The sequence below is a fragment of the Heterocephalus glaber genome, unplaced genomic scaffold (assembly GCF_053883595.1).
Source record: "Heterocephalus glaber isolate CG9 unplaced genomic scaffold, H.glaber_assembly_v1.0 deba00001600, whole genome shotgun sequence".
NCBI lineage: Eukaryota > Metazoa > Chordata > Mammalia > Rodentia > Bathyergidae > Heterocephalus > Heterocephalus glaber.
In genome coordinates, this window is record NW_028258372.1 from 22315614 (window position 1) to 22342886 (window position 27273).

The 27273-nt window shown below is 33.1% G+C and overlaps 1 protein-coding gene and 1 pseudogene across 44 annotated transcripts in view; one reads left to right on the top strand and one right to left on the bottom strand.

The window, feature by feature from the left end:
• LOC106010905 (centromere protein I pseudogene) overlaps positions 1–27273 on the top strand; it is a 194946-nt pseudogene that overhangs the window by 71945 nt on the left and 95728 nt on the right. The window lies entirely within an intron of this gene.
• Edem3 (ER degradation enhancing alpha-mannosidase like protein 3) overlaps positions 1–27273 on the bottom strand; it is a 78422-nt gene that overhangs the window by 40503 nt on the left and 10646 nt on the right. For all 4 annotated transcript variants that reach the window (XM_004862796.4, XM_021242922.2, XM_004862795.4 and 1 more), the window contains exons 3-8: positions 20682–20782; positions 20136–20175; positions 14441–14553; positions 12784–12937; positions 6623–6757; positions 3316–3421 (exon numbers count right to left, since the gene is read on the bottom strand). In XM_004862796.4, coding sequence (XP_004862853.2) covers positions 3316–3421; positions 6623–6757; positions 12784–12937; positions 14441–14553; positions 20136–20175; positions 20682–20782 — 649 coding nt within the window. The remainder of the gene's footprint in view (positions 1–3315; positions 3422–6622; positions 6758–12783; positions 12938–14440; positions 14554–20135; positions 20176–20681; positions 20783–27273) is intronic.

A 27273-nucleotide genomic window follows, 5' to 3' on the forward strand; every position in this document is an offset into this window, starting at 1 on the left:
TGAGTTCGAGACTAGCCTGGGCTACATAGTGAGTCCAAGGCCACCCTGAACTACACAGTGAGGCTGCCCTATATCCAAAAGAAAAGAAAAAGAAAATGTTCAACTGAAAAAGAGATAGCCTTTCAAAACAAATGCACCCAGGCAGGGGGCATAGCTTTACAAGAGTGCTTGCATGCGTTATGTGCATGTGTGTATTTAAAATAACATAAAAGGACCCAACAAAATAGCCCAGTGCACTGAACAGATTATATACAGTGAGAAAAGAACTATAAAAGGATCACTGTTAGAAATTTCATCTACTTTTCTTATTCTTTTTTTTTTTTTGGTACTAGGGATTGAACTCAGGACCTTGCACTTGTGAGGCAGGCAGTAGAACCACTGAGCTCAATCCCCAGCCCTACTTTTCTTATTCTTGATAGATCAAGTAAACAGAAAAGTAGTAGGACCGAGATAACATTATTAATACCTGAGCAAAGCGACACATAGAATTCTATACCCAACAATTAGAAAAAAAATATATTTTCTTCTTAAGCACATATGGAATATTTACAAAAAACTGATGATGGCCTAGGCCAAAAAGAACATTTATTTCAAAGAATAGGTTTCATACAGGATATTAAGTGTCTCATATGTAACAGGTTTTTGAATTATAAATACTATTTAAAATTTTAATGTCCTTCCATGTTTGTAGTGAAAAACACTGCTAAAAATTCAAAGAAAGAAGAAATTTGTGGAAAGTTTTATCTTACATTACAAACACAAATCCACTCTAGATGGTTCAAGAACTTCAATAACAAAACTTTGAAACTGTTAATATCAAAGTGAATACCTAATTTTAGACCTCTGATTAAGAAAAATAGGTTTTTAAATAAGACACAGTTTTAATCATAAAAGACTGATGTTATTATATTAAAAATTAAATACTAAAAAGAATTTAAAGTGAAAATACAAGTTGTAAATTTGAAGAAGATCTGCAATACAATAAAGAATTAATATCAAGAATATATAGGGCCGGGGATTTAGCTCAGTGGTTCCTCTGCAAGGACCAGTTCGATCCCCAGTACCAAAAAAAAAAACAAAACAAAAGAATATATAGGGGCTGGGGATGTGGCTCAGGGCACAGCGTCTGCCTGGCAAGTGCAAGGCCCTGAGTTCAATTCCTGGTAACAAAAAAGAAAGAAAGAAAGAAAAAGACTATATAAAGAATTTTTACAATTTTTTTTTTCAAAACTACGAGTTAACCCAATAACAAATATGAAAAAAATTCAAGAGTATTCAAAATTTAGAAAACATACATGGCCAATAAATATGAAGAAGTGTTCCACATCATTAGTGATCAAACTAATGCAAATCAAACCATAATAGGATATAACTTGCACACCCATAAGGTGGCAAAAACTAAAAAACTTAGAAGTCTAAAACTACAGCGTTTAAGAGGATGTCAAGGGGCTGGGGATTTAGCTCAGTGGTGCTGCGCCCACCTTGCAGGCACAAGGTCCTGAGTTCAATCCCCAGTACAATAAAAAAGAGGATGTCAATCTATAGATCTTTTATATATTGCTAGAGAAAGTATAAAGGTGAAATAACTTTGGAAAACAATCTGATATTATCTTCTAAAGCCGAACATTAACTTATTCTATGACCTAAAAACTTCACTCATAGTTATACAGTCAAGAGAAATTCATATACACGTACAAGAGGAGCAACTACAAAAACATTCACAACACTACTCTTCACAATAAAAAATCCCACAAACAACCTTAAATCCCCGTAAACCATGGTTTATTAGACTAGTAAAATGACATACAGCAGAACAGTCAAAAAACAATCACAATTTCATGCAATAATATGCATGATTCTTAGGAATAAAATATTAAGAGAAAAGTCTCAAAAGGGTACATATAATGTGGTAGCCTTTAATAAAATTTAAAACAAAACAATATGCTTTTTAGGACTACCTATGAATGCAATACAGCTTGATTAAAGGGAAAGCAAAAGAATGATCAACATAACGATGGTTACTGCAGTTGGGAAGAGGCAGAGGTTTGGAATTACAAAGGAGGGGGAATTGAGGCCCATACATAGTACTAGTATGCTATCAAGTAAGTGACAATGAATGATTCACTGGTGGGTGTTTTTATGACTACAGCTGAAGAAAATGGGCCATGCACAGACTAATGATAAGAGTGTCATGTCATAAGTTAAAGAGTACAGTTAATTAAAATTAATTATGACTAATTAACTTACATCTGAGGTCCATAATGGGCTTTAAAAAATGGGGAAAAATGCAGAATCCTAAAGACAACATTCAGATCTCTTTCAGAAACCCCTTAGATAAAACTTACAAAAAAATTTATAATATTAAACAGAGACAATAACTTTAATATGTTCAACTTAATAGTTAAATAATTTTTACTTAACTATAGACAATTACTTTTTATTATCTATAAATAAGATAAGCCTTTTGGAAAATGGAAAAATGTGTAAGAAAGATAATCTTATCAGGAATATTTCAGGTATTTCCATTCAATGCTTGTTTTAAAAGAGCATTTTATAAACAAAATCATATTTATACAATACCATGTCCTATTTGTTCATATAACATTGTTGTATGTTTCTTTCTTTGTTTCTAATTCATTAAATTACTTAATATTCCAATACTGAGTAAAACAATTTTCTTAGCTATTAGTTCATTGATGGTCACTAAGACTGTCTCAGTTTTCCAATATTGCAATTATGTGATGAACATCTTTGGGTACAAAAATGGTTTTTATTATTTCCTTAGGCTAGATTCCCAAAAGTAAAATTATTAATCATAGAGACTAACTTCACAGTGCACACTCACTTTACAGTAAGTATAAAATATGCCAGCCAGTGTGCTAAAGTGTTTTATGTTAAACTCATTTAATCCTCATAATAATTCTATTTTACTGATATGGATAGAAAGGCAACAGAAGTTAAATAACTTCCCCAAGCTCACACAGCTTGAATTCCAACGATATGGCTCCAGAATCTATGCTCTTAACTACTAATAAAATAATCTACTTCGGGGGGCATAAAATTGCTAATAACATCATTAAATATATCCACTAAAATACATCGTAATGTGTAATGTAATGTCTGAGGTACTCTGATCCTCTAGTCTCAAAGAAATTAATTCTAGTGTTTCATCCATACCCTATACCAATAATGGTATAACCATTAAGGTATCAAACAGAATACTATTCCAAAGATTATTTTAACAAATAAAAATCCTTTATTTCTCGACCATTCTGGGGATGTGAAAGTTTGATTTTAGAAGCCCAATTTACATACCTTTTCGTACCCAATCTCCAGTATGAATATTGATAGTCACGCCCACTAAATTACTACTTCGCTGTCTTTTTTCCCAGAGAAAATCAAGAGCTTTTCTTGCATATTCCTACAATTAAAAAGAAAACACAGCGATATATGTGCACCTGTGTTTATAGCAGCAGTTTGTAATAGCTAAATCTTGGAAACAACCAAAATGTCCATCAACTGGTGACTGGATAAACATGGGTTTTAAAAAATAAAATGGAGTACTACTCAGCCATAAAGAATGAGAAACTAGAGACACTTATAGCTAAATGGATGCACATTGAGGCCATACTCTTAAGTGAAATAAATAGGACACACGTGTAAATACCAAATAGTTTCTCTGGTGTGAGAAACTGAACGTGTAAATAAGGATCAAAACGTATAATAATGTGAAATAGGAAGAAAAGGTCCAAAGGGGAAGGGGAAGTGGAAGGGGTAGGAGAAAGGAAACAAGGGAAAGGAATAAATATGAGAAAAGAAGGAAAAAATGGAAACAAAGCTTTTGTAAATGGAGAAGGGTGGAAGGGAGGAAAGGGGAATGGAAAAAACAAGAACTAAGATATAGCATGTACAGGTACAAATTTCCAATGATGAATGTGATCATAATGTATACCTAAAATGTACCAATAAAGTTAATTTTCAAAAGAAAAAGAAAAACGTACTTGAAGAAGCACACGTCTTGACAGGAAACAAAAAGGAAAGAAAACAAAGGCCCATAGGATATTTTAAGAATTAAGTAAAATTCCTAAGATAATCATTTGTAATATAAATTTCCTTAAAGTCATATCTTGATTCTTTTCAGCTGGTCTAGTTAAGAAGGGCTGAGCAAATACTATGTAACTGGCAGTGATCTCACTTTAAGACCATCCATGTTCATCAATCCTGAGGTTCAGTTGCACATTCTTACACATGTATTATTAAATTATATTAGCCACTGGCATAATTAAATGCATTTGTTAAAGTAATTTCCATAACTTAAATGGAAAGTGAAATTCTCCTTAAATACTCTTATTCAGAAAACTGAAAGAATTTCAAAGTTGGTATACTATCTTTGGAACAGTTCAGATTCTACATTTGATGATACGCAACTTTGTTAGTGGAAAGTTAGTATATCAACTAGGCTAATCAAAAACAAACTCAAAATCTTACGGTAATCTTTTCTTCATTTATTTTTATCCATTGGACACTAAATGAAAATCTAATTAAATTCTTGGTTTTAGATAAAAATGTTACAAAATGTAAAAGCAAAGGGCATGTATAAGGTAAGTTACTACATTAAATTTAGAACCTATTTAGCATTGTAGAAGTACTACTATAAAACAAAAGAATCATTAAACTAATTTGTTACTTTGTAGATTTAAAAATAGAGTATAAGATAGTTTTAATTGTTCTTTCAACCTACTTATGCTGAGTTTTTTTTAAACAAAGCAGATTACAATTTTAACTACGTGATAGAATTTCAGAGCCAGAAAGCTTGGTACAGACTATACTTTCCTATTCTTATTTTACAGTTAAAAACTGTGCCCAGTGAAATTAATGACTTAATTAAAACTTAAAACTGAATTATAAGATAAGTAATACAAAAAATCAAATCTCTTTATATATTACACCAAGCATCAGCAAACTTTCTTACAAAGGCCAGATAGTAAATATTTTAAGGATCACGGTCATATTGTCATTGGTCACAACTTCTCAACTCTGTCACTGTAACACAAAGTAACCACTGAGAAAAATAAATAACTCAGCATATCTGTGTTCCAATACAACTTTCTTTTTGAACAAAAATAGGGAGTGGCTAGATTTGGCTCACAGACTGTAGCCAAACCTTTCCAATCTTCTATTAGATCAATACTCTGTCAACTACATCGGTTTGCTTCTCTGAAAATAAAACACTGCAAATTCAAAAAGTTTAAAAAATTATGATTGTCAACAGATTTACTCATAAACAAAAAATAGCTAGTGGAAAGAACATGAGTTTTGAATTCAGAGAGACATGGATTCTTTTTTTTTTCAGTACTAGGGATGAAACCTAAGGCTGCACTATGCTATCAATTGTTCTACTACTGAGCTATATCCTCAACCATCCCCTCATCCATTGTTTTGTTTTGGTTTGGTTTTGAGAGACGTCTCACTTGATACTTCAGGCTGGCCTTGAACTCACTAGGTAGCCCAGGCTAGCCTTGAACTTGCAGCAATCCTTCTGCCTCAGCCTCCAAATTACTAAGATTACAGGTGCATGCCACCACACCTGGCCCCAACTCTTTATTTTGAGACAGGGTCTCTCTAAAATGCCAAGGCTGGCCTTGAATTTGTGATCCTCCTGCCTCAGTCTCCCAAGTAGCTGGGATTATAGGTGTGTGCCTCTGTGCCCAGCTCTCTTGTCCTCTTGGAGTCTGATTTTCTTCATCTGTAAATGGATCATTATCTTAGAGAACTTACAGCTCACACTTATAAGCATGCAAAATATCTAGATTCTTTAGTGAAAGGTAACATATATCAACTAGGTATAGAATAAAAATTTTAGTTTAAAAGATAAACCAATCAAGCACAAATCTGCCCTTCAAACATTTGTATACAAAAAACTACACAAAGATCATTCTACTTTTACTACATTCAGATCCAACATCTGAAATGCTGATATATATATATTCCCTTATTTCTATTCTGTATGTTGTTGAAATTTTAAAAATTCACCCAAGTCATATATTTTTAAAGAAGCTATTTATATAATTACTGCACTCCAATGACATGGTTAAATAGTTGTTTTTCTAAATGTGAGAAATGCCTGGACCAGAAAATCTATGTGGGGGATAGTAAGGGTTTTAGAAAACGAATGACATTTCAACTTGAGTAAACAAATTTACAGATTAGACTTTCAATCAAGATTTAAATGCAAAAATTTCACTGTTTTAGATTAGTGAAGGTTTCAGAAATTCAATCAACTATTTGGATTTCTAATAAATGAAACAGATATAGTACTTCATATTAGACAACGATGATATCAAGGAGCTACCAAATTTATATGATATACATAATCTTCTAAGAATGAACTAAAATTTTACTTCATAGTTTGTGAACAAATGCAAAGTTGTATTAACAGTGGCTGCCTCACAATGACTTTTATGTTTCTGACAATCAAAAACTACGTAATGGAATTCAGATAAAAAGTTCATTAAAAAACAGTAATCCTCCAATGGATCATCCTAATGCCTAACCAATGGGAATCAAATATATAGTTACTTATGCCCAATACCCAGAAGATCAAAGACCATGAAAAGCAAACCTCAAATATTGTTGCTCCAGTGAATCGACTTAAAGCAGCAAACTCAAGGATCAAGGTACCTGCACAAGCTGTACAGGTATCTGTCTCAGTCCCTGTCCGAGCCTCTGGTTTTCTGATGCCAAACTTTAAATTAATCTAAATACAACCAAAAGATTATCATTAGTAACTATCAAGAGATAACATATTTCTGATAAAATTATTTAGCAAGACTTTTTATCAAGTCATGAAAATAATTCATGAAGTTATTGAACACTGAAGCTCAATCTGATGACCTTTGTGACCTTCCAATTAACATCTAAGGAAATATATTGTAAGCACATAATATTAACAGAGTAAGTAAGTCTTTATTTAGTTCATTCCTCAATGATATCAAAATGCAACATCATTATAACAATTACACAGAAAAACACCTTCCATAACAATTTTGTTTTCTGGACAGTTTGAACTAGTTAGTTCAAGAACAGAAGGGTAGACCATCTTTAAAAGAAATTAGGTTTAGGGCCGGGGATTTAGCTCAGTGGTTTCACCGCCTGCTGCAGAAGCGCAAGGACTTGAGTTCGATCTCCGGTACCAAAAAAAAAAAAAAAAGAAATTAGGTTTAATTGAGAGTTCTTTATAGAGAAAAAACTGATTATAATGGTATGCATTTGAAGAGATTAAATTTTTGGTTAAAGGTTTCAGAAGTTGAAATGTAGAATATACTGCCTTGCTGGCAGGCTAGCTAAATAAGTACACTTTTTACCAAGGGGTAAGATAATCACTGTATGTCTTCAGTACTGCCATTTATCTCTCTTCCCAGAATGCCACTTAAGGTAGTTCCACATGCTGTTAGCCTAGTAATATCATTCCATCTCCACCCAAATTCATAATTATCTTTACCATTTGTATTTCAAGAGATTAACTAGTTTTAGGTATTCTTCATGATGAATAGGAATGGAAAGTATGTCCTACTACCTTATGCTGTCCATGTCCCTATCTACAGATCTAAAATCGAAAATTTATATTAAGAATAATAAAGAGAAGTAATCCTCAATAATCAAATAAAAATTTAATATTACACTAAGATAAAGTATAGAAATTTTATACATATTTGTACTAAGAATAACAAGTGAGAAATATTATCTGGTTAGTTCTATTAATTACCGCAATCAATTGATTGATATTTATTACTTAGCTGTGTGATAGATACTATAAGATACAAAGAAATAGATCTTTCCTTAAAGGATCTTAACAGACAGAGCAAGTAAGAGATATGTATATAGACGAGATAGCTAATAATTAAATGTCATAAGTAAGTATCAAACAAAAGGACTGATCAAAAACTATCAAAATTCAGAAGAAGAACTACCACTAGACTGGTAGTAGCAGTGAGCTAAGCATGGTAAAATTCAGGGAGTAGTCATGAGAAGGCAATAACAAAACAAAAAAGAATAAACGTTTATATTTCACTTTTAATGTCTTTTCCCATAAGAAAAAAAGAAATACTTGGAATCAAAGTCTTAGTATACTAAAAATATTTCACGTGTTAACATTTTGTATATTGTTTACATACTAAATTACAGCCCTTACTATCCCAAGACAATTGCTACAAAATTATGTAAAAGGATATTTCTTAAAATATCTAACTACATCAGATCATTTAAATCTTGCACCCTCTTAAATGCAAACCTAAAGATAATTTAACTTCTTCCTTTATGTGTATCCTTTTATTTTTCTCTTGCCTAATTGCTCTAAAATATCAAGTACAGTATTTATTGAACAGGAGTGGTAAAAATAGATCCCCTTGTCTCATTCCTGATTTTAGAGGAAATGTTATCAGTTTTTCCCATTCAGTATGATTCTGGCTATGGATCTGTCATATATAGTCTTTATTACGTTGAGGTATAATGGTTTTGTAGCTAGTTTCTTTAGTGCTTTTGTCGTGAATGGATGTTGAATTTTATCAAAGGCTTTTCTGCATCAACTGAAATGATGTGATTTTTACCTTGATTTTACCTTAATTCTGTTTATTGATTTGTATACGCTGAACCATACTAGAATGAAACCAATCTGATCATGGTGTATGATCCTTTTAATGTACTGCTGAATTCAGTTTGCAAGTATTTTGCATGGATTTTTACATCTATATTCATTAAAGATATTGGTCTATAATATTCTTTTTTTGTTGTGTCCTTATCTGGTTTTGGTATCAGTATGATACAGGACTCAAGAGTGAATTTGGAAAGCATTCCTCCCCTTTTTATTTACGTAATAGTCTGAGGACTATTAGTGTTAGTTCTTTAAAAGTCTGGGGGCTGGGGATTTAGCTTCGGGCTGGGGATTTAGCTTAGTGGTTCCACCGCCTGCCTCAGAAGCACAAGGTCCTGAGTTCAATCCCCGGTACCAAAAAAAAAAAGTGTGATAAAATTCAGCAGTAAACACATCTAGTCCTGTTACTTGTTAGTAGTCTTTTTATTACTGCTTCAATCTCATAGCTTCTTATTGATCTGTTGAGGATTTTTATATCCTGTTGGTTTATATGTGTCTAAACATTTATCCAATTCTTCCTGCTTCTCCAGTTTATTGGAGTATCAGGCTTTAAAATAGCCCCTAATGATCCTCTAGATTTCAGTGCTGTCTGTTGTACCATTTCCTTTTTCATCTCTAATTTTATTGATTTGGTTCTCTTTTTCTTTTGACTAGTTTGGCTAAGGGTTTATCAATCTTCCTCACCTTTTCAAAGAATCAACTGTTTCATCGATCTTTTGCATTGTTCTTATAGAAACTATTTCATTAATTTTACCTTGATTTTTACTATTTCTTCCTTCCATTGCATTTGGTTTGGTTTTTCTAAGACCCAGTGATGAATCACTACATTATTTATTTGATATCTGTCTTATGTTTTTAATAGCACTCACAGGTATAAACTTCCCTCTTAGAATGACCTTCACTGTATCCCAAAGATTCTGGTATGTTATATTTCCATTTTCATTTGATTCTAGGGATTTTTAAAATTTCCTCCTTGATTTCTTGAATGACCCATTGATTATTCAAAAGTAAACTGTTCAATCTCCATGTATTTACATGGTTTCTCTCACTGTTGATTTCTAGTTCTATTCCATTGTGGTCTGGTAAGATATAAGAAATTATTTCAATTTTTTATTGAACTTAATTTGCTTTATGATGTAAAATATCTATTTTGAAGAAAGTTCCATGAGCTGCTGAAAATAATTCATACACTACAGCTGTTGAATGGAATGTTTTATAGATGTCTGCAAAGTCTACTTGATCTTCAGTGTTGTGTAATTCTGTTGTTGCACTGTTGGATTTTTTTTTTTTTTTTTTTTGGTCTGGGCAACAACCTAACTGTTAATAACTGTTCAGTGTGGAACACTGAAGTCATCCACTTGTTACTGTATTGAGGCCTGTTGAATACTGCTTATTTTATGAAACTAAGAACACTAATGTTCCGTGAAGATAAATTTTACAATTGTAAACCTTCTTGGCAGATTGTTCCCTTTACTGATGTAGTAGCCTTTGTTCCTTTTGACTAATTTTGTATATAAGCCTGCCTTGTCAGATATGAGTATAGATGTTTATGTTTGCTTTTGGATGCCATTTGCATGGAATATTTTTTCCATCCTTTCACTAAAAAGCACACTTTTTTTACTAAGAAGTTTTTACTAAAAGGTTTTTACCTTTTAGTAAAGTATAAATTACAAGGTACAAATTTAGTAAAGTATAAATTGCCTATATTGCCTATTAGCCATCCTGAAAATTCTTATATATATTTATATAATGTATATATGAGTAGGATTCCTAATAACCCTGTATGTTATAGATATCATTTACTCAATCTTAGCAATAAGATTTATTTAAAAAGGTGACAAATTGCTTTTAATAACTTTAAAGAAATGGCATTCCAAAATATAGACAAAGTTTATATATAAGGTGAAAAATGCCCATTAACTCTTACAACATCATTTCTGTCTAGTGAATTCCTCAATTTATGCAAATTATATCAATTTATAATAGCTGAGAGACCACAAATTTTCATGAGCAAAAGCAGTCACTAAGTGTGTATAAAGAAAGAAGGGGAAGCAATTATTTTCTTCTGTAATCACCTTTCAAAATGTTTAAATTTTTTATTGATACTTCAGAGGTAAGAAACTAATAATGTTTCTTTGTTCATTATAATATTCAGTTTCTTCTGTATCAATTCCATATTTGTTTCTCATATAATTGTAAAAGTAAAGATATGCTTGATGCCTCAAAATCTAGCATCTCTGTTTACAACAAAAACTAAAAATATTTACTAAAAGTAAATTCAATTATGTAAATGTCTATACATTGCTTAAAGTAACTTTGTTTCTAATTTTAATAAGCTATAGGAAAAAAGGTCAAATTTAATTTTACTAATAAAGAAATTCACATTAAAACAATTTCATTTTTTTCTTATTGACAAAAGAATGATGATATATGGTGTTGGCAACAGTACAATCGTTACGTACACTTCTATGTAACACTGGTAAGGGGCTGGGGATTTAGCTCAGTGGTTCTACTGCCTGCTTCGCAAGTGCAAGGACCCGAGTTCGATCCCCGGTACCAAAAAAAAAAAGCATCGTTAACTATGTAACACTGGTAAAGTATAAAAGAATCTTTTTGGAGAGCAACTGGACAGTAGTTACCTAAAGTGTGAAAAAGCATCCCCTGCTCTATGACTCCCTCTTATAGAAATCCATCTTAAAGAAGAAATAAGAAGTATATATAAAAAGATGTATATAGGAATGTTCACAGGAAAGCTATTTAAAATACCAAAAACTAGAAATTTAAATAATTAGACATTTAAATCTAGTCCTTTCCATTGAAGTTAAAGTGCTGGTGATAACCAACTAAATTGGTGCGTAAATGAATGGGATGGGACCTTCAATTTGTACAACACCATCCTCTATCATGCTGTATTGTCTACCTATTCAAGGTGACTTCTTGAGGAGGAAATGAGCCTTATTTGATTTGTATTGGTAGAGAAGTTATGCCAAGAAATAGAGCCTAAAAGCATGGAATGGACAAAAAACCTTAGTTTTTGGGGAACACTATAGAATGTTTTGGTTGGGACAGAAAACAGATTTCACTGGAGTATAGAGTATGGGAAAAAGAAAGTCTGCTTCCAAACTACAAAGAATTCTGAACGTTAAAGGAAACTCAATACAACAGTCAATAAAATTTTTATTTTCAACAAAAATTGTTTTAGTAATATTAATTTTCCAAATGACCTGAATCATAAACCAGAAAGAAAAGAATTAGGCATTTATAGTAGTGTAGAAATAAATATAATACAAAGTTATATTGACTTCAATATAGAAAAAATAAGAAAAGAAAAACATGATAAAGTTTGGTAATCTTGGCTAAGAGGGAAATAGTAATAGTGTTAATAAACAATGAAATAAGTCAGAAGAGCTCTTTTTATCTGCAATGGCTTCTTTCCCTCTGCTTTAAATATAAAATTGTCTTTTTGGAAAAATAAAAAATATTCAACTGACTCTGCTGCCAAGTCTCCTTTAACTACTAACATTGAAAACATCCCACAACAAGTAAGTGGTCCATTCCTACTTTTCACTTACTTTGAATCTTTTCCCCCTCTTTAATCTACCACATTATAACATTCAAGGCTCTGTTCGTACCCAAATCTGTTCCAGTTTTCTAGAATATCTCTGCCTGTTGAAGTTCCTCTGTTTGGATGTTATAATACTATCCACTACATCATGGTTTGTTTCCTGGATCTCTGAATGCTCTCCTCAACAGCTCTACTTCCTTCTCATGGCCTGCTCAGTCCTGTTTTCTCTTTGTATCCTCTCCTTCAGAGAGTAAGGCCTACCTGCTCTCACTGCTTCAACTGTAACTTCAGCACAAACAATTCTGGCCAAAGTTCCAGTATAGCACCTGTTTCTCCCTTTTGCGGCATAATCTCTTAAGCTGAGACATAGTAAAACTTAAATTAATTTAATTCTCACATCTTCTAAATATAATTTGATTAAAATGTCAATATAAATTTGTTATATAGCTTTGAAACATTTTTTTCCAGCCTCAAACAAGTAAGGAACAATGGTTTTGTTCACAAAAAGTCACTTTAAAACAGCAAAGGAAGTATGTAAAGACTATTGTACTTTTTCAGAATTACTTACTCTTGGATAAGGAAGGCCACTGGTAGTATTGAAAGCTGGCAGAAGTTTGTAACCCAACTGCTTTGCCATTTGGAGAAGTTCATCCTTGTACCACTGCATGTATTCGCCTTTTTCTTTCAGCATAATTGCCAGTGAGTGTCCACCCAAAAGACCTCTATAATCACAGAGACAACACATTATCCATATCTTCCAGATAATTAAAAGTCACTATCTAAAAAGGTGTGAGTATTTTGCTATGAACAATTTACCATACGTAAGGGAAGACTACGGAAGACCTTAGTTCTTTGCTGGCTACTCATTTATGGCAAACTATCATAATTACACAGTCAACATACTTTAAAAATCAGATGCTCTATGTTGTAAAGTGTCTGGCATTCATAAACACCTTAAACTTGCTTAAAACAAAGAATATCACAGGCATCATTTATTTTAACAAATGTGATAAATCAATTTTAACGAATTTTAAATTTAAAAATTTAATTGTATCGCCATGAACTATTTAACCCGCTTAGTTTAACAAAAAAAAGTCTTACTCTATTAAAAGTAATGGATTAGGGCCGGGGATTTAGCTCAGTGGTTTCGCTGCCTGCTGAGCAAGCTCAAGGACCCGAGTTCGATCCCCAGTACCAAAAAAAAAGTAATGGATTAATAAACTCTGAAAAGCTAAGTAACTTTTTATATTTAACCAAAGTGAAGACTTACTTTGATAAAATGAGATGAGTATATCACAAAAGTAATCATTAATATAAAAAATTACCAATATTGAAATGAGGTAATAAATCCTTTAACTTCACATTTTTAAATATCTCAAGGAGTATTTCAAGTTGTTTAGTTGAGAGGCAATCCTATAAATTCAGTTTCATTTGGCTTCTCTGCAGAGATACTTTCATGTTAAAGCTCATGAAAAAGCTGTGATGAGCTAATGTAACAAATGTTCAACCTTACACGGGCATTTTCTTGGTTTGTGTCTACAACTACAAGATGTGATCTAAAAATACAGTGAATGTTTAAACTTAAAAAATGTATTACAGGGCTGGGGATTTAGCTCAGTAGTTCCGGCACCTGTCTTGCAAGCATAAGGTCCCGAGTTGGATCCCCGGTACCAAAAAAAAAAAAAAAAGTATTACAGTAAAAGATAGATTGCCATTAATCCCCTGAAAAATATTCCCCTTTTGTTTTGAACAGATTTATCCCATTGTCCTTGCCATTTTCTGAAGCAGTTCTGGAAGTTCTCTTTCGTGAGTGTCTTTAGTTGCACTGCTGTGGCTGCCTTGATGTCCTGAATCAATGCAAAAGGTTTACTTTTCATGGTCATTTTGACCTTGGGGAAGAGCCAGGAATCACATAGTGCCAGATCTAGTGAATAAGGTGGATGAGAACACACCATAATGTTTTTACCAGCCTCCCTTCTTTCTACTGGATGGTATTTGGTAACAGCAGTCACAGTACTTTTTATCACAACTTGTAAAGACACTTGTATTTCCACAGCCTTTTGCAATCTGTGACTAATAGCATGTAGGGTTAACCTACAGCTTCAGAATACCCCAAATTTTATCTTTTAAATATAAGAAACTTACTGCTTTCAAGAACTAAATAATATACCCTAAGCTTTTCTGTTATTAAAATTATAGGTATAGTGTCTTACTTACATACTTACCCAAGAACTCTGATGTTTGTTTCAAAGACAGATACAACTACATCATTATCTAAATTAACATCTCTTAAAACTTTTCTCACTGCATCTTCAAATTCTTTAGTTTTATTTAATACCTAGGAGAAGAAAATTATGAAATAAAACTCTTTTCTACCAAGTCAAAAAGAAAGATCATCAGAATGAGCTACTAAAAACAACTTATTTATATTTCAAGGCTCAAAAAAGTAACCCATATAAAATAATGTATCCTTTAAGCATAAAGATGTAATGTTATCTAAAACTAAAAAAAAGTGCATCTTTCTACATTTTATGTAGCCCTTTACACACTTAGATATAATAAAGTATCTTCAGTACTTTAAAACAATCGTCAAAAGAACTGACACACATGGTTTCTCTTACATGAGAAACAAAGTAAAAATGAAGAGCAAAATAAAAGAGAGATAATAGGAAGCAGGGAGATAGCTTTTTCTCAAAGAGGAAGATCAAGCGATGGAGGAAGGTGGGAAGGAAGAAAGGGAAAGGGGATGAAAAAAGGAATGAAAATGTTTTACGTACATGTGCCAACTCCACACAAGAAATGTAAACATTATGTACTGCCCACATGTACTAATACAATAAAATTTAAAAACTGAATTGATACAGACTTGAGCTTCTCTAAGCCAAAAATACAAAATGCAATCTGCTCTAAAAGCTGAAATGCTCTGAAATGTTCTGAAATCCAAATGCCCCAAAACATGAAATTATGGGGTTTTGACTGTCATGTTGATACCACTCAAAATGTTTCAGATTTTGGAGCATTTCAGATTTGTGGATTAAGGATGCTCAACCTCTAGAGTCTATGTCAATATGACAACATTTCAGAATATTAAAAAAACTTTGAAATCTTGGGACTTCTAGTCCTAAGCATTGTGGATAAAGATAAAACAAAAAAACCCATGACACAGAGCTATTTGAACTGAGCTCTCCTAGGATCTGATTTACAAGCCAAAACAAAACAATCATCCTATTCATCAAGCACTGTGTTAGAAATGTTTAGTCTCAGAAGAAAGTTCTTTCTGCAGCTGATTGATCTATACAGCTACCATCTTTCCCCCTGGGATGTCTTATTCACTAAAGAGGGAGTGAAATGTTATTAGGGTTAAGAGAACAGCGTATGTGAGGACCTGTGCTTGATCCTCAGCACTGCAAAAAAAGTAAGTTCTGGTTTGAATTCTGGTTCTCTCACTTACTGCCTGTTTTATCCAAGTGATCTAAAACAAGTTATTTCAATCTCTGAGCCTGAGCCCGTTCCTTTATTTAAAAAAAATACTCTTACAAGATTGTTTTCTTAAATGAGATAATACACATAAAATACTTGTATCAGAATGTCTAAATAAGTGCTTATTATCAAGTGTTTAATATCATGCAGGTCTAGAATCCTGACTAAACTAAAAACTGGATTCTTAAAATGAACTCATGAAGGGGTCACTATCATTACATAGGTTGCTTTGATTTTCCAGTCTAAATGAAGGCTGTATTATTAGATGTTATGTAAGAGACTAGATGCATTAAAAGAAATTTACCTTTATTTGACTAATATTTTTGTCTGATAATATTTTGTAGTACTTTTTTTACTTTATCTGATATTTTCACTAAGACTTCTAATACAGTTACAAAACATTCCATAATATAGTTTTTCAAGAAAAACTAAAAGTTAAGGTAGGCCCTGAGTAATAGATAGTAGGAAACCTGATTTTAAATTCACTACTTTGTCTTCTCTCTTAAATTCCATGCAAATTCTGCAGCACCAAATGCAGACACATATGGTCCTCATACTACATTTGTGTAAATTTTCTACTCTTCTGACCCTACTCTTCTGAACTAGTACAGGGGGGTGGGAGGGAAAGAAGAGAAAGGAAAAATATCACTTTGCTAATTTTGTTTTTCCCTAGTCTATCTCTTGAGAATTTTTCCCTCTTGAACATATATTTAAACTTCCTTCCATATGTATTCTTTAAGGTCTAAGCTGCTTCATAAACTGAAAAAAACAAAAGGCCTTTTTCCCAAAATCAACACAATCAAGAATAGTACCAATATCATTTGTTCCTAAAAAGAGCAAAAGTAGGCAGTTACCTTTGTCCAAAATTAGCCAGAAAATTCATTCTAACAGCTCCATTATTTAAAGAGTTTCTTAGAATTCTAGCTAAAAAAGGATAAATCCAGGTCTCATTTTTTCCTCTATTATATCTAATTTGTTTGAATTTTTTCCCCTAGATTTCATGGTAATTCAAAAGTATACTGAACATTTTAGTGCATTACTCCATAACAATCAATAGAAACTAGACAGCTGTCTTTTGGAACTGTTTAAGATTGAAGATCAAAATACAGGAATAGAAATTCTACTTAATACATCATGGTGTAACCAAAATAAAAATGGTAAGATTATGTGCACTGTTATAAGTGATATGTCTTATTAATATTCTACAATTGCTAAATCACAAAATGAAAAAATAATCACAAAGATAAAGTTAATTCAAAATATTGTTTATACTGACAAAATATAAAAAATAGCATTCATTCCCAATATCAAAAAAACTTTCAAAGTATTTTAATTTTCCTCTAATTCTTCTGTTGAAATTTAAAATAAAATGTTTAAGATAATGATTGAAAATTCAAAATAAATTTGTACATTTCAAAGCTATGATGACATACAAGTTGCTCTGGTTATTCCCACTTACTAAGATTGAAACTTAAAGATTTTATAAAGTATTTAAAAATATTTGTATAAGTTTACTGATCTTTACTCTTGGCTCCTCTTAAAGACAGCTTCAATAAATAGGTATTACTTATCTGAGTCAGAACCAGAGATTAGTAGGAAATAATATAGTTAGCAGGGACATGTGTCCATTGCAGGCCCTTCTGAAGTGAAAACAGGCCCAGGAAAGTTAAATAATTCGGTCAAGGTCACACATATCAGTATCATGTGATCACCTCTTGTTCTGTTCCTCTCTGCTGTAAGGAGTAACACAGATTACCAGACTCAATACTCATAGTGTGGTCTGCTCAGAACCACCAGGCATCTTAGCAGAAATGCAGGCTCTTAGGCCCCATCTTGGATCTACTGGATTAGAATACATTTTAGCAGGTTTCCCAGTGACTTAGGTATACTGGTTTTAAAAGTTCTTCATCAGATTCTCTCCCAATCCTTGGGTTGAGGCCTCATGTTTGGCACTTTAACAAGCTCCCAGGGTAGCTGATGATCTGGCCTATGCATCACACTTGAAAAGAGGATACGGCTTCATAAACAGAAGGCCCTACCCCCAATTCTCAATGGGAAGCTGGTGACACAAATAAGCAGGAAGCCTGCAGAGGTCATTAGAGACTATAGCAATCATAGCAGTAGACACAGGAGGGCCCAGAGTGCCATGACACTGGGGAGGAGAGGGCAAGTCTCAGTAGAAGCTCACTGGCAGGGACTGTAATCATGTGCTCCTGAACCCTGCACAAGCTTGGCCATGCAAACTTCTGAAGAGTCTATGATGTCCTCTAGAGCCCTTGAATAAATTCTGTTCCATTTTTTAAAACAGAAAAAGAAAAAACAAAATTATTTTCTCACATTAGCTTCTGAGATAACTGATTTTAAAATAATAAAAAGTATATATCAAAAAATACTGCATCATTATGCAGCAGTTCCAAAAATTAGCATATTATCAGAATCACCTAGGAGCTTATTCGCAATGAGGTTGCTAGGCCTGAGTTTCTGATCCAGTATGTCTGGAATAAAGCTGAATATCCTGTACTTCTCAACAGATCCTAAGCAATACTGATGCTATTGGCCCAGAAACCTTATTTTAGAATCAGTGCCGAAGTGTTTAATAGGAATAGCCTGAAGGATATAATCTTCAAAATAACTAATGGCTGCCCAATCAGACAGAACAACAGATTTCTAAACATAGGAAATTTATGCAACCTGGAACCACTTTTTCTCCTTCACTTCTGATCATCTTTTACAAAACACATAGGATTTCTGAGGTCCAAGTTCATGAAAATCAATTAGGAATTTATAGAGAAATGATGGGGAAACATGATGTGGAAGAACACATCTAAGATAACAATGAGAAAGAGAGGTAAGTGTACCTATGGTCTATCCAAGCACTGTTTCTGCTCCTCCTCTGCTCCCTCAGACCAAAGTAGACCTGATGTGAATTACCCAGCAACCACACCACTTAGCTTCTCCCAGGTGATCACTTGTGTCTTCCAGGATATTTTGTCTTTTTTTCTTCCCCTGTGATCTACAGAAAACTTAGAACCACTAAACCAAAAGTAAAACATACAAGCTGGGTGTGGTAGTGCACACCTGTAATCCTAGCACTTGGGAGACTGGGGCAGGAGGATTCCAGTTCTAGGCTAGCTTGGTCTACATAGTGAATTCAAGGACAGCCTGCTGAACTACATAGTGAGACCCTGTCTCAAAACAAAACAAACAAAAAAAACATACAATATTTTTTCATAGTTATTACAATGTAGCTTACACATTCCATTAATCTCTGAGAAATGAAGCTGTGGCTTTCAAAACTGTGACCCAGCTAAAAAGATCTAAATGGCCAGGCGTGGTGGTAGCTCACACCTGTAATCCCAGCACTCAGGAGGCTAAGGCAGGAGGCTTGCCTGGGCTACATAGTGAGTTCAAGGCCAGGGTGAACTATATAGCAAGATCTTGGCTTAAAAAAAAAAGTCTAAACAACCAAAGTTTTCTCATTTATGGCTTCATTTTAAAACTAAAGAGAAACTTTAGAAGAGTAAATAATAATACTGAGCCTCACCCAGAACAGTTAAATTGAATAATTTGGGCAGGAATTTTTTTTTTAAACATCACAGGTGATCTTCCTAAGAGGCTATTAAGATTTGAGAATCTCTGTTCTAAAATTGGCCCAGAGAAAAAAGAATATAGAAACAGTATCAGGAAGTAAAACCTGGCACTGAAAATTTTCTAGATGTTTTTTCTTAAATATTAATCAGCACACAGATGTTTTTTTCTTAAATATTAATCAGCACACAGGGCATTAATTCAAAGTTAAGAATTATGGCTTAGGGAAAATCCTTAAACAAGCCTACTTTTATATTCTAAATATCTAAAAGTAAAATACTAAAGACATAGTATATTTAGAAATCATGACATCTGGAACTCAACCTATCCCTGTGTCATTATGAACAATTCTGAAACAGAATACATCAAAATTAATTGCTTCATCATATGAGATTGACAAAGCCAAGAAGTCATTAATTTGTTGCTAAAAATCACTGCTGGGAAAAATAAGTTTTCATTTATCAACACTTTCAAAAGATTCTAGTTTAACAATTTCAGTATTATTGCAGCATATCACTATGGCACAAGAATCACAATGGCATTTTCCAAAATTACTTTCTTCTGATTTCAACCATCCTTTTAAAAAAGTGGGAGGGACCTTCCTGAATATCATTAGAGAAGCTGATATCCCCATAAATTATTTGGGTATTACCATTAATGAACAAAATTACACTTGATATTCACTTGGCATCATGACCTCAACCATGTGAAATATTTATTTAGAAGCAAATAAACATTTTAAATTCTGAAGTCTTCCATTTCATACTTATTGTGTTGATTAAATTTATAATACTTGAGTGTGCATAATATGATACTTATAAAATAAGTAAATCCAAGAAGAATCAAACCTACCACAAGAGTATCCAAAGAATCAATCAGTGTCAGGGAAAATCTAAGAAAAAAGTATAACAAGACACAAAATTTAAAATTCTAAATATTTTATCCATGAATGTTTAAGCTGACTTATCTACATCCAATTGTCTGGTACTTTCTATTAACTAGTAGTTACTTGTATGCAATGTACAATGTAACCTATAAAATACTGAAGGAATCTGAAAAGCCTTAACAAATTCTACATCTTTGAAGATGCATAGAAACATTCATTAGCTCTTTAAAAAATAATATTAAAGTAGTAAAACTTCATCATGTGTTAATGACTTCGCATACCTTTTTAAATTTACACATATTTTAAAAGTTACATCCAGATTAACTAACTTTTCTCTGACCTAATGGGTAAACTGTTTAAATTTTTGCAAAAGATAATAAAAAGGAATAAAGAAGCTTAATGCAGTGCTTAAAGCAGTCTTTAAAATTTAGCCAGTGCCCAGAAATATGACTGTAAATTGCCTCCAAAATGTCTACCAGTATTTTGAAATGCCACCCCATGCTCATACTCACTTTCCCAGGGCATCATCAACATCACCTCGACTTGGCTCCTGGCCTCTAACACGACCTCTACAGGTTAAAGGCATGAGTTCATCTGCTGGGTAAGCATGTTCCTACAAAGAAAACCTTAATAAGTTACTAAGGAAAATGAGCAAAAGTATACATCATGTAGAGAGTATGACCTTTTCATAGTTTAAAAATAACATAAAAAGAAGGTCAGTCAAAAGTTATATTACATAGTCTGTGGAAAATTAAAAAAATTAAACACAAATACAGTACATGCTTGAAGAAATTTGAACAGTACCCAAAAATCCTTTTAAAAATTGATAATTTGATATCCCTCCCCTAATCTCACTCCCCAGAGGTTACTACATTTATTCATATACATTCAAATATATGCACATATGCTCAAATATCATTTAAAATTTTTATTTACAAAAATATACTTATGCTACTTATGCTATAGGGACATATTGCTCTAAAATTCATTTACTGAAATCATGAGTCTTTCCATGATAGAATGTTATAGGTCTACTTTATAACTGCAAAGTGATAACTTGACATTAGGTAATATTGAGTATTTATATTCTAAGCACAATTCTATACACTTTATAATTTAATTATTGCAACAACCCTCTGAATTACATTCAATTATCTTCATTTCACAGATGAGAAAACTGAGGCCCAGAGAAATTATGTAACCCTAAGTCATACATCTAGTAAACAATGGATTTAGAATTCTAAGCCAGATAACCTAACACCACAGCCTATATCCTTAAAAGTACCTGCTCCTCACAGTATTCCACAGTATGAATATGCTAAAATTTATTTATTTCTGTATTGATACATTTGGAGGTTGATTTCAATTTTTCACCATATAAATAATGCTGCAATAAACATCCATGTGCACATATATATAATCTTTTGTACAACTGTGTGCCTAGCAGACATTCTGTTTAACAACCAAGTTATGTCCCTGTGACTAGGTCGTTAATTGAATTGGTCACTAAATGAGGAATTATATTACAATATTCAGAACAAAGAAATGGTCGAAGGAAACTCCAACTTGATGACTTTGCTTTTATTTGCATAACTCTTAATAACTCTTGTATAACAGAACATTAAAAATACAGTATTGTACTGCACAATACAATCAGTAAAAATTACAGTACTGTATAAACAACATGGACCATACAAAAAAGACATTGAGGCTCTATAAACAAGATGTACAGAACTGTACAAAAAAAAAGGAAAGATAGGCTGAAAGTCCGAACAGTGTGCCTCGACTGTAAGTCCTAATAGCAGTTAAACAGGTAGGTCATTAAATGTGAAATATCTGTATACATCTTTCATACATATGCTAGTATTTCTGTGGATTACTTAAAAACAGATCTGTAAATCAAGGGGATGGATAATTTTTGATAGATACTACCAAACTTAGTTTATTATATTCTTACTAACACAGGAGATGATTGACGTTTTCAATTTTGCAAGTCTCCTGGATTTTAATAGAAAATATTAACTCAAGTTGCAGAATTAATAAGGACAAGCATCTTTTTGTATTTGCCATTGCTATTACTTTTTATGTCTGTTTATGCCCTTTGTCCATTTTTCTATTGTTTATTTTTTGCTGTTGTTTTACCAAAAGAGACTTACACATTTTGTTACATATGGTAAATATTCCTCTCCTGTCTTTTGTTTGGCTTTTGATTTTGTTTATGGTGTGTTCACCTTAAGCTTTAAATGTGTAGTTAAATCTGTGAGTCTCTTTCTTATGGTTTCTGGATTTCAGGCACACTTTTCAAAGCTACCCCAGGCCTCTGAAACTTTTATATATATATATATATATATAATATTATATTATATTTAGAGATTTAGTCTACCTGGAATTTATTTTTGTTTGTAATGTGAAATAGGGATTTAATGTCAATTGTTTCCCCAAAATAGTCAATTTCCCAAACGCCACTTTTTTGTCTTTTTTTGGTACCGGGGATCGAACTCAGGTCCTCGCGCTTGCGCAGCAGGCAGCGAAACCACTGAGCTAAATCCCTGGCCCCAAATGCCACTTTTTAAAGAATCTATTCTTTCCCTAATTGCTTGAAATACCAGATTTCTTTGTTCAAAATTATCACAAACACATTTTTCTGTAGTTTCTATTCTATTCTACAGTCCTAGCTACTCATTCCTAGCCAGAACCATTACCGTAATTACTCTATCTCTCCAACGTGCTTTTCAACATTTATTCTGTGTAACTTTTACATTTCCCCCAAATGCCACTGAAGTTTTAATTGCAAGAACATAACTTGGGGAAAACTGTAATCTTTGCAAACTGACTCTTCCCATCTAGGAATATAGTTCATCACTATATTAATTCAAATCTTCTTTTATGAATTCAGTTTCTTCTTATAGGTCTCTCATGTCTCAATATTTATTAATAGGTACTTTATAGTTCAGATTACTGGGATTTTTTTGTTTAAAGAATGACCATGACAGTTAATAGTCAGTCAAGATGGTAATAAAATACATGTACAAATCTTCTTTCCTACTCATATAAACACAATAAAATGCTGAATTATTTTAAAATTGTATTTAATAATAACTGAGTTTGAAAAGAAAGAAATTTTAAAGTACCACAAGTGAAAAGATAAAGCTGCACTAGCCACAACAGAGATATTAGAAATAAAGACAGGCTGCAGTGAGAGTTATGGTGATGCCCAAAAGATACGGGAGTTGATACTCTGACCGTACATACATGGCCATAAGCCAGAACTGGGTTCTTTAAATTGGGTAACTGCTTCTATGAAACTGGACTAGAATATTCCCACCTTAATACGAAGGACAGAAAGAAGAAAGACCTGCTGAATTGTTTCTATACCAAGAAGGGGTCTCTGAAAGCTTAGTAAGATATGATTATAAGAAGCATTCAGAGGTTAGAATCATAACTATATGTTTCAATTTTAGGTAACATTAACTGTCTGACAAGCATAGAATTAACATACTTATACTTTTTCCCATTCAATTTAGGACTTTTGTCAGTTATGTTATTTTGGTTTTCTCTCTGCCTGGTCTCACTATGCACAGGTTTCAATTACTATAGCTTAGTTAAATAAACACTCAACAACATGGTTCGAATGTCAGTTATCCTGGTATACTGACTATGAGATATTGCATAAACAACATAATACAGTGCTAGTTCTTCAGTCCACAAATCACTATATAAATAACAGATGCTCACCATGATCAGCAATCAATCATATTACTTCTTTCAAAGTCTGTCAATGATTGATCACTCTACATACATGAATATATTCATGCCACATGAATATCACCATACACGTGTTCTTCAATTCACACATCGACAGCAAGTGTGTCATGTGCCTTGTCACTCAGCAAGAATCAGCTTACATGACAGTTGTCCTGGCTTGTGTCTTGATCTCCCCCCAATGCTTCATGCAGTCTTTTTCAGAGGTGGGTGAATCTAGAGTGTGTGATACTAGGATTAAGGGTGTGTGATTACTAAACCACTCTATGTGAGTGATTGGTTTGGCACCGCCCAAATCCCAGTAGTCCGAATAAGATCAAAGGGGCAGAAAGACACTGTTAAGGTCTCTTGTTGCTTTTGCTGCTTCTGTTGCCATGGACTATTGACCCTCTACAGCCCTGCCTTAGAGCAGATTATGGACTGAAACCTCTAGTACTATAAGCCAAATAAACGCTTTCCCCTTTCCCTCAGCAACAAGAGAAATAACTAACACAACAGTTTATAAAAATGGAGAGCAAAAAGGGAATTAGCCAACAAAGATGAAAGTTAAGCAAAAAACCAAAGAAAAAAGAAAAATAAGAATACTGGAAGTGAAATTCAAATTAAATATTGTATTAATCAACTTTTCCTGTTGTTGGCTACAATACCCTACACTCACAACTTAAAGGAGGAGGTTTGATTTGAGTGTGTTTTAAGAGAATTTAGTCCATGGTATGCTGGCACTAAGGTAGGAACATAATAGTGAAAGGGCATGGTGGAGCAAAGCTGCTTAGTACATGGTAGCAGGGAAGCAAAGAAAGGGGAACTGTGCCAGCAAGGAAGGGGCCAGAGACTATGTACAATACCCAAAGACATGAGTCCAGGACCCACCCAGACACAGCAAAGTGCACTCCACCAAACTCCCATGCAGATCCCAAAGCAAATCAAGTTGACACCCCACCTAACCGCCACAAACACAAATGGGGTTATAGAAGAAATGGCTTACCTGGGAATGTTACCACTGCCATCATTCAAAAATCTCTACAGATATGTAGGCAGGGAAACAGTGAAGGCCAAATTACTGACATAAATTTAGGAAATAGTTGTGACATAAAAAAATGAAGATGCCACAGAGGAAGTAATGTCTGAATAAAACCTATTAAAAGAACTTCTAGAGATATTTCATGACACTAAAAGAGTGAAGTATAAAATGTTTGAAGTTAATCCAAATTTGGAAATAAGTATGACAATTCAAGTATAGAAAAGATGCTTGCTCCATATTTTAAGTAATACAATGACAAAGTCAGCAAGGCAAGAACATTGTTCAAACTACTTTCAATGAGTTTTTTTTTCTTTTGCAAAAAAAATCACTATTTTTCCATTTTAAAATATATTGATAGTATAGTTTTGCTATTTTTCCATTTCTCCCTATATCAGAAAAATAATGATTTGACAAATATTTTTATTTTTGAAGGTTTATAACATTTGCATTCTGGCCTGGAACCATATTTCCCACAGTTGCTAGTGTTCGTACTCTGCTTAAGGAGGTTGATACACACCATTGTTCCGTGGCTTCTCCCTTCCTATTTTTGTTTTTGCTTTCCTCCAGTACTGAGGATTGAACACAGGGCCTTCACACTGAGCTATATCCCCAGCCCCTCCATTTTTTTAACCTTTTTTTGAGACAAGATCTTCCTAAGTCACTAAGTTGACCAAGCTGGCTCAAATTTGCAATCCTCCTGCTTCATATCCCTGAGTGCTGGGAGTGTAATACCACATCTGGCTCTGAGTTTCTAATCTGATTCTTCTCTTAGTTGCCTGGTATCTTCAAGTAGTTTATTCTTATTTGTTTTAAATATAGGTATTTTTCTTTCTCTGATATCTCTGGGTTAGGCTGCCTGTCGCCTTACGCATACAGTACTTCAGGAATAATCTGGTTATGAAATGCTTAAGACATATTTTCTTTCCTTCAGAAATTTAAAGATATAATTCTACATGCTTACTGCATTCACTGAGTATTGCTATGGCAAAGTTCTAAGACTGGTCTGATCGTTTATACATGTATGAATTGTTTTTATTATTCAAATGCTCATGTAATTCTTAATTCTTGAAGTTTAGCAAAAGTAAGCCCAGATACATGTCTAACTTTAGAACTACTCAATTATCTAGATTACAAACTCAGTACATTAGCTAGTACATTAGCTAAAGAAAAAGCTAGGGCTGAAAGATTGAAATTCAGGTCAGCTGGGCAACTTAGTGAGCCTCTGCTTCAAAAACAAAAAAAAATGTAAAGGTCCTGGGTTCAGTGCCCACTATCCCCTCTGCCCTCCACAAAAAGAAGAAATAAAGAAAATGTTATCAGAAACACTAAACACATGGTCAACAGAAAAGAAAGACAAAAAGAAAAACAACCAAAATTTTTAAAGCAGGCTGAAGAACACAAAAACCACTGAAGCCCGCAACCCTTCCGTACTTAGAAAAACTGAGTGCTCTCCACAGTGATTCATTCCCTGAGGAGAAGATTCCAGGCAACCAATGTTTTGATATAATTAGAATCCACACACAGCTACCAAATTGTGAATTCAATACAGTTTATTGTTATTTTAATAATATATATAATTTTCAGCATAAATTCTGAATTAGTTTTACATGTATCATTTCAGCATTAAAGTCCTAAATATTTTATGTCAATTCCAGTAGAACTGACTTATCAGAACATAATTTTTTTTCCTTTATAGCTTCATATTTAACACATATAAGTAACACCTAGAAATGAAGAAAGGAAAATTTGTTGAAGTTGCTAATGTATTTTGTAAAAAGATCATTCAAATGTTATTTTATTTTATTTTATTTTTTGATACCGGGGATCGAACTCAGGTCCTTTCGCTTGCGAGGCAGGCAGCATCAAAGGTTAATTTGTTTGCAATGTTTCTTTTTTCTTTTTTTTTTTGGTACTGGGGATCAAACTCAGGTCCTTGCGCTTGCACAGCAGGCAGCAAAACCACTGAGCTAAATCCCCGGTCCCCTGTTTGTAATGTTTCTTACTATTTTAAACCACTGCTTTAAAAAGCCTCATAATGCTATTTTACTGTTTCATAAAACAAATACATATCTATCTGAAATTAAATATGAATTCAAACTCCAAATTAAATAAGAAAACTCAAATCCTGAACTTATCTAGATAATAAAAATACTGGTAGCAATTGCAAAGCAGAATAATTATTTAATTAAAGGAGCTTTGAACCAGGTGTAAATATACTTTATGTTCCTTTGTTTCAAGACTAAGGATAAAAATAAAAACACAGCCTTTTCTGGGGGTTAACCACAAAGCAAACTGAGAAGGTTTGCATAAATGCAGAGGAA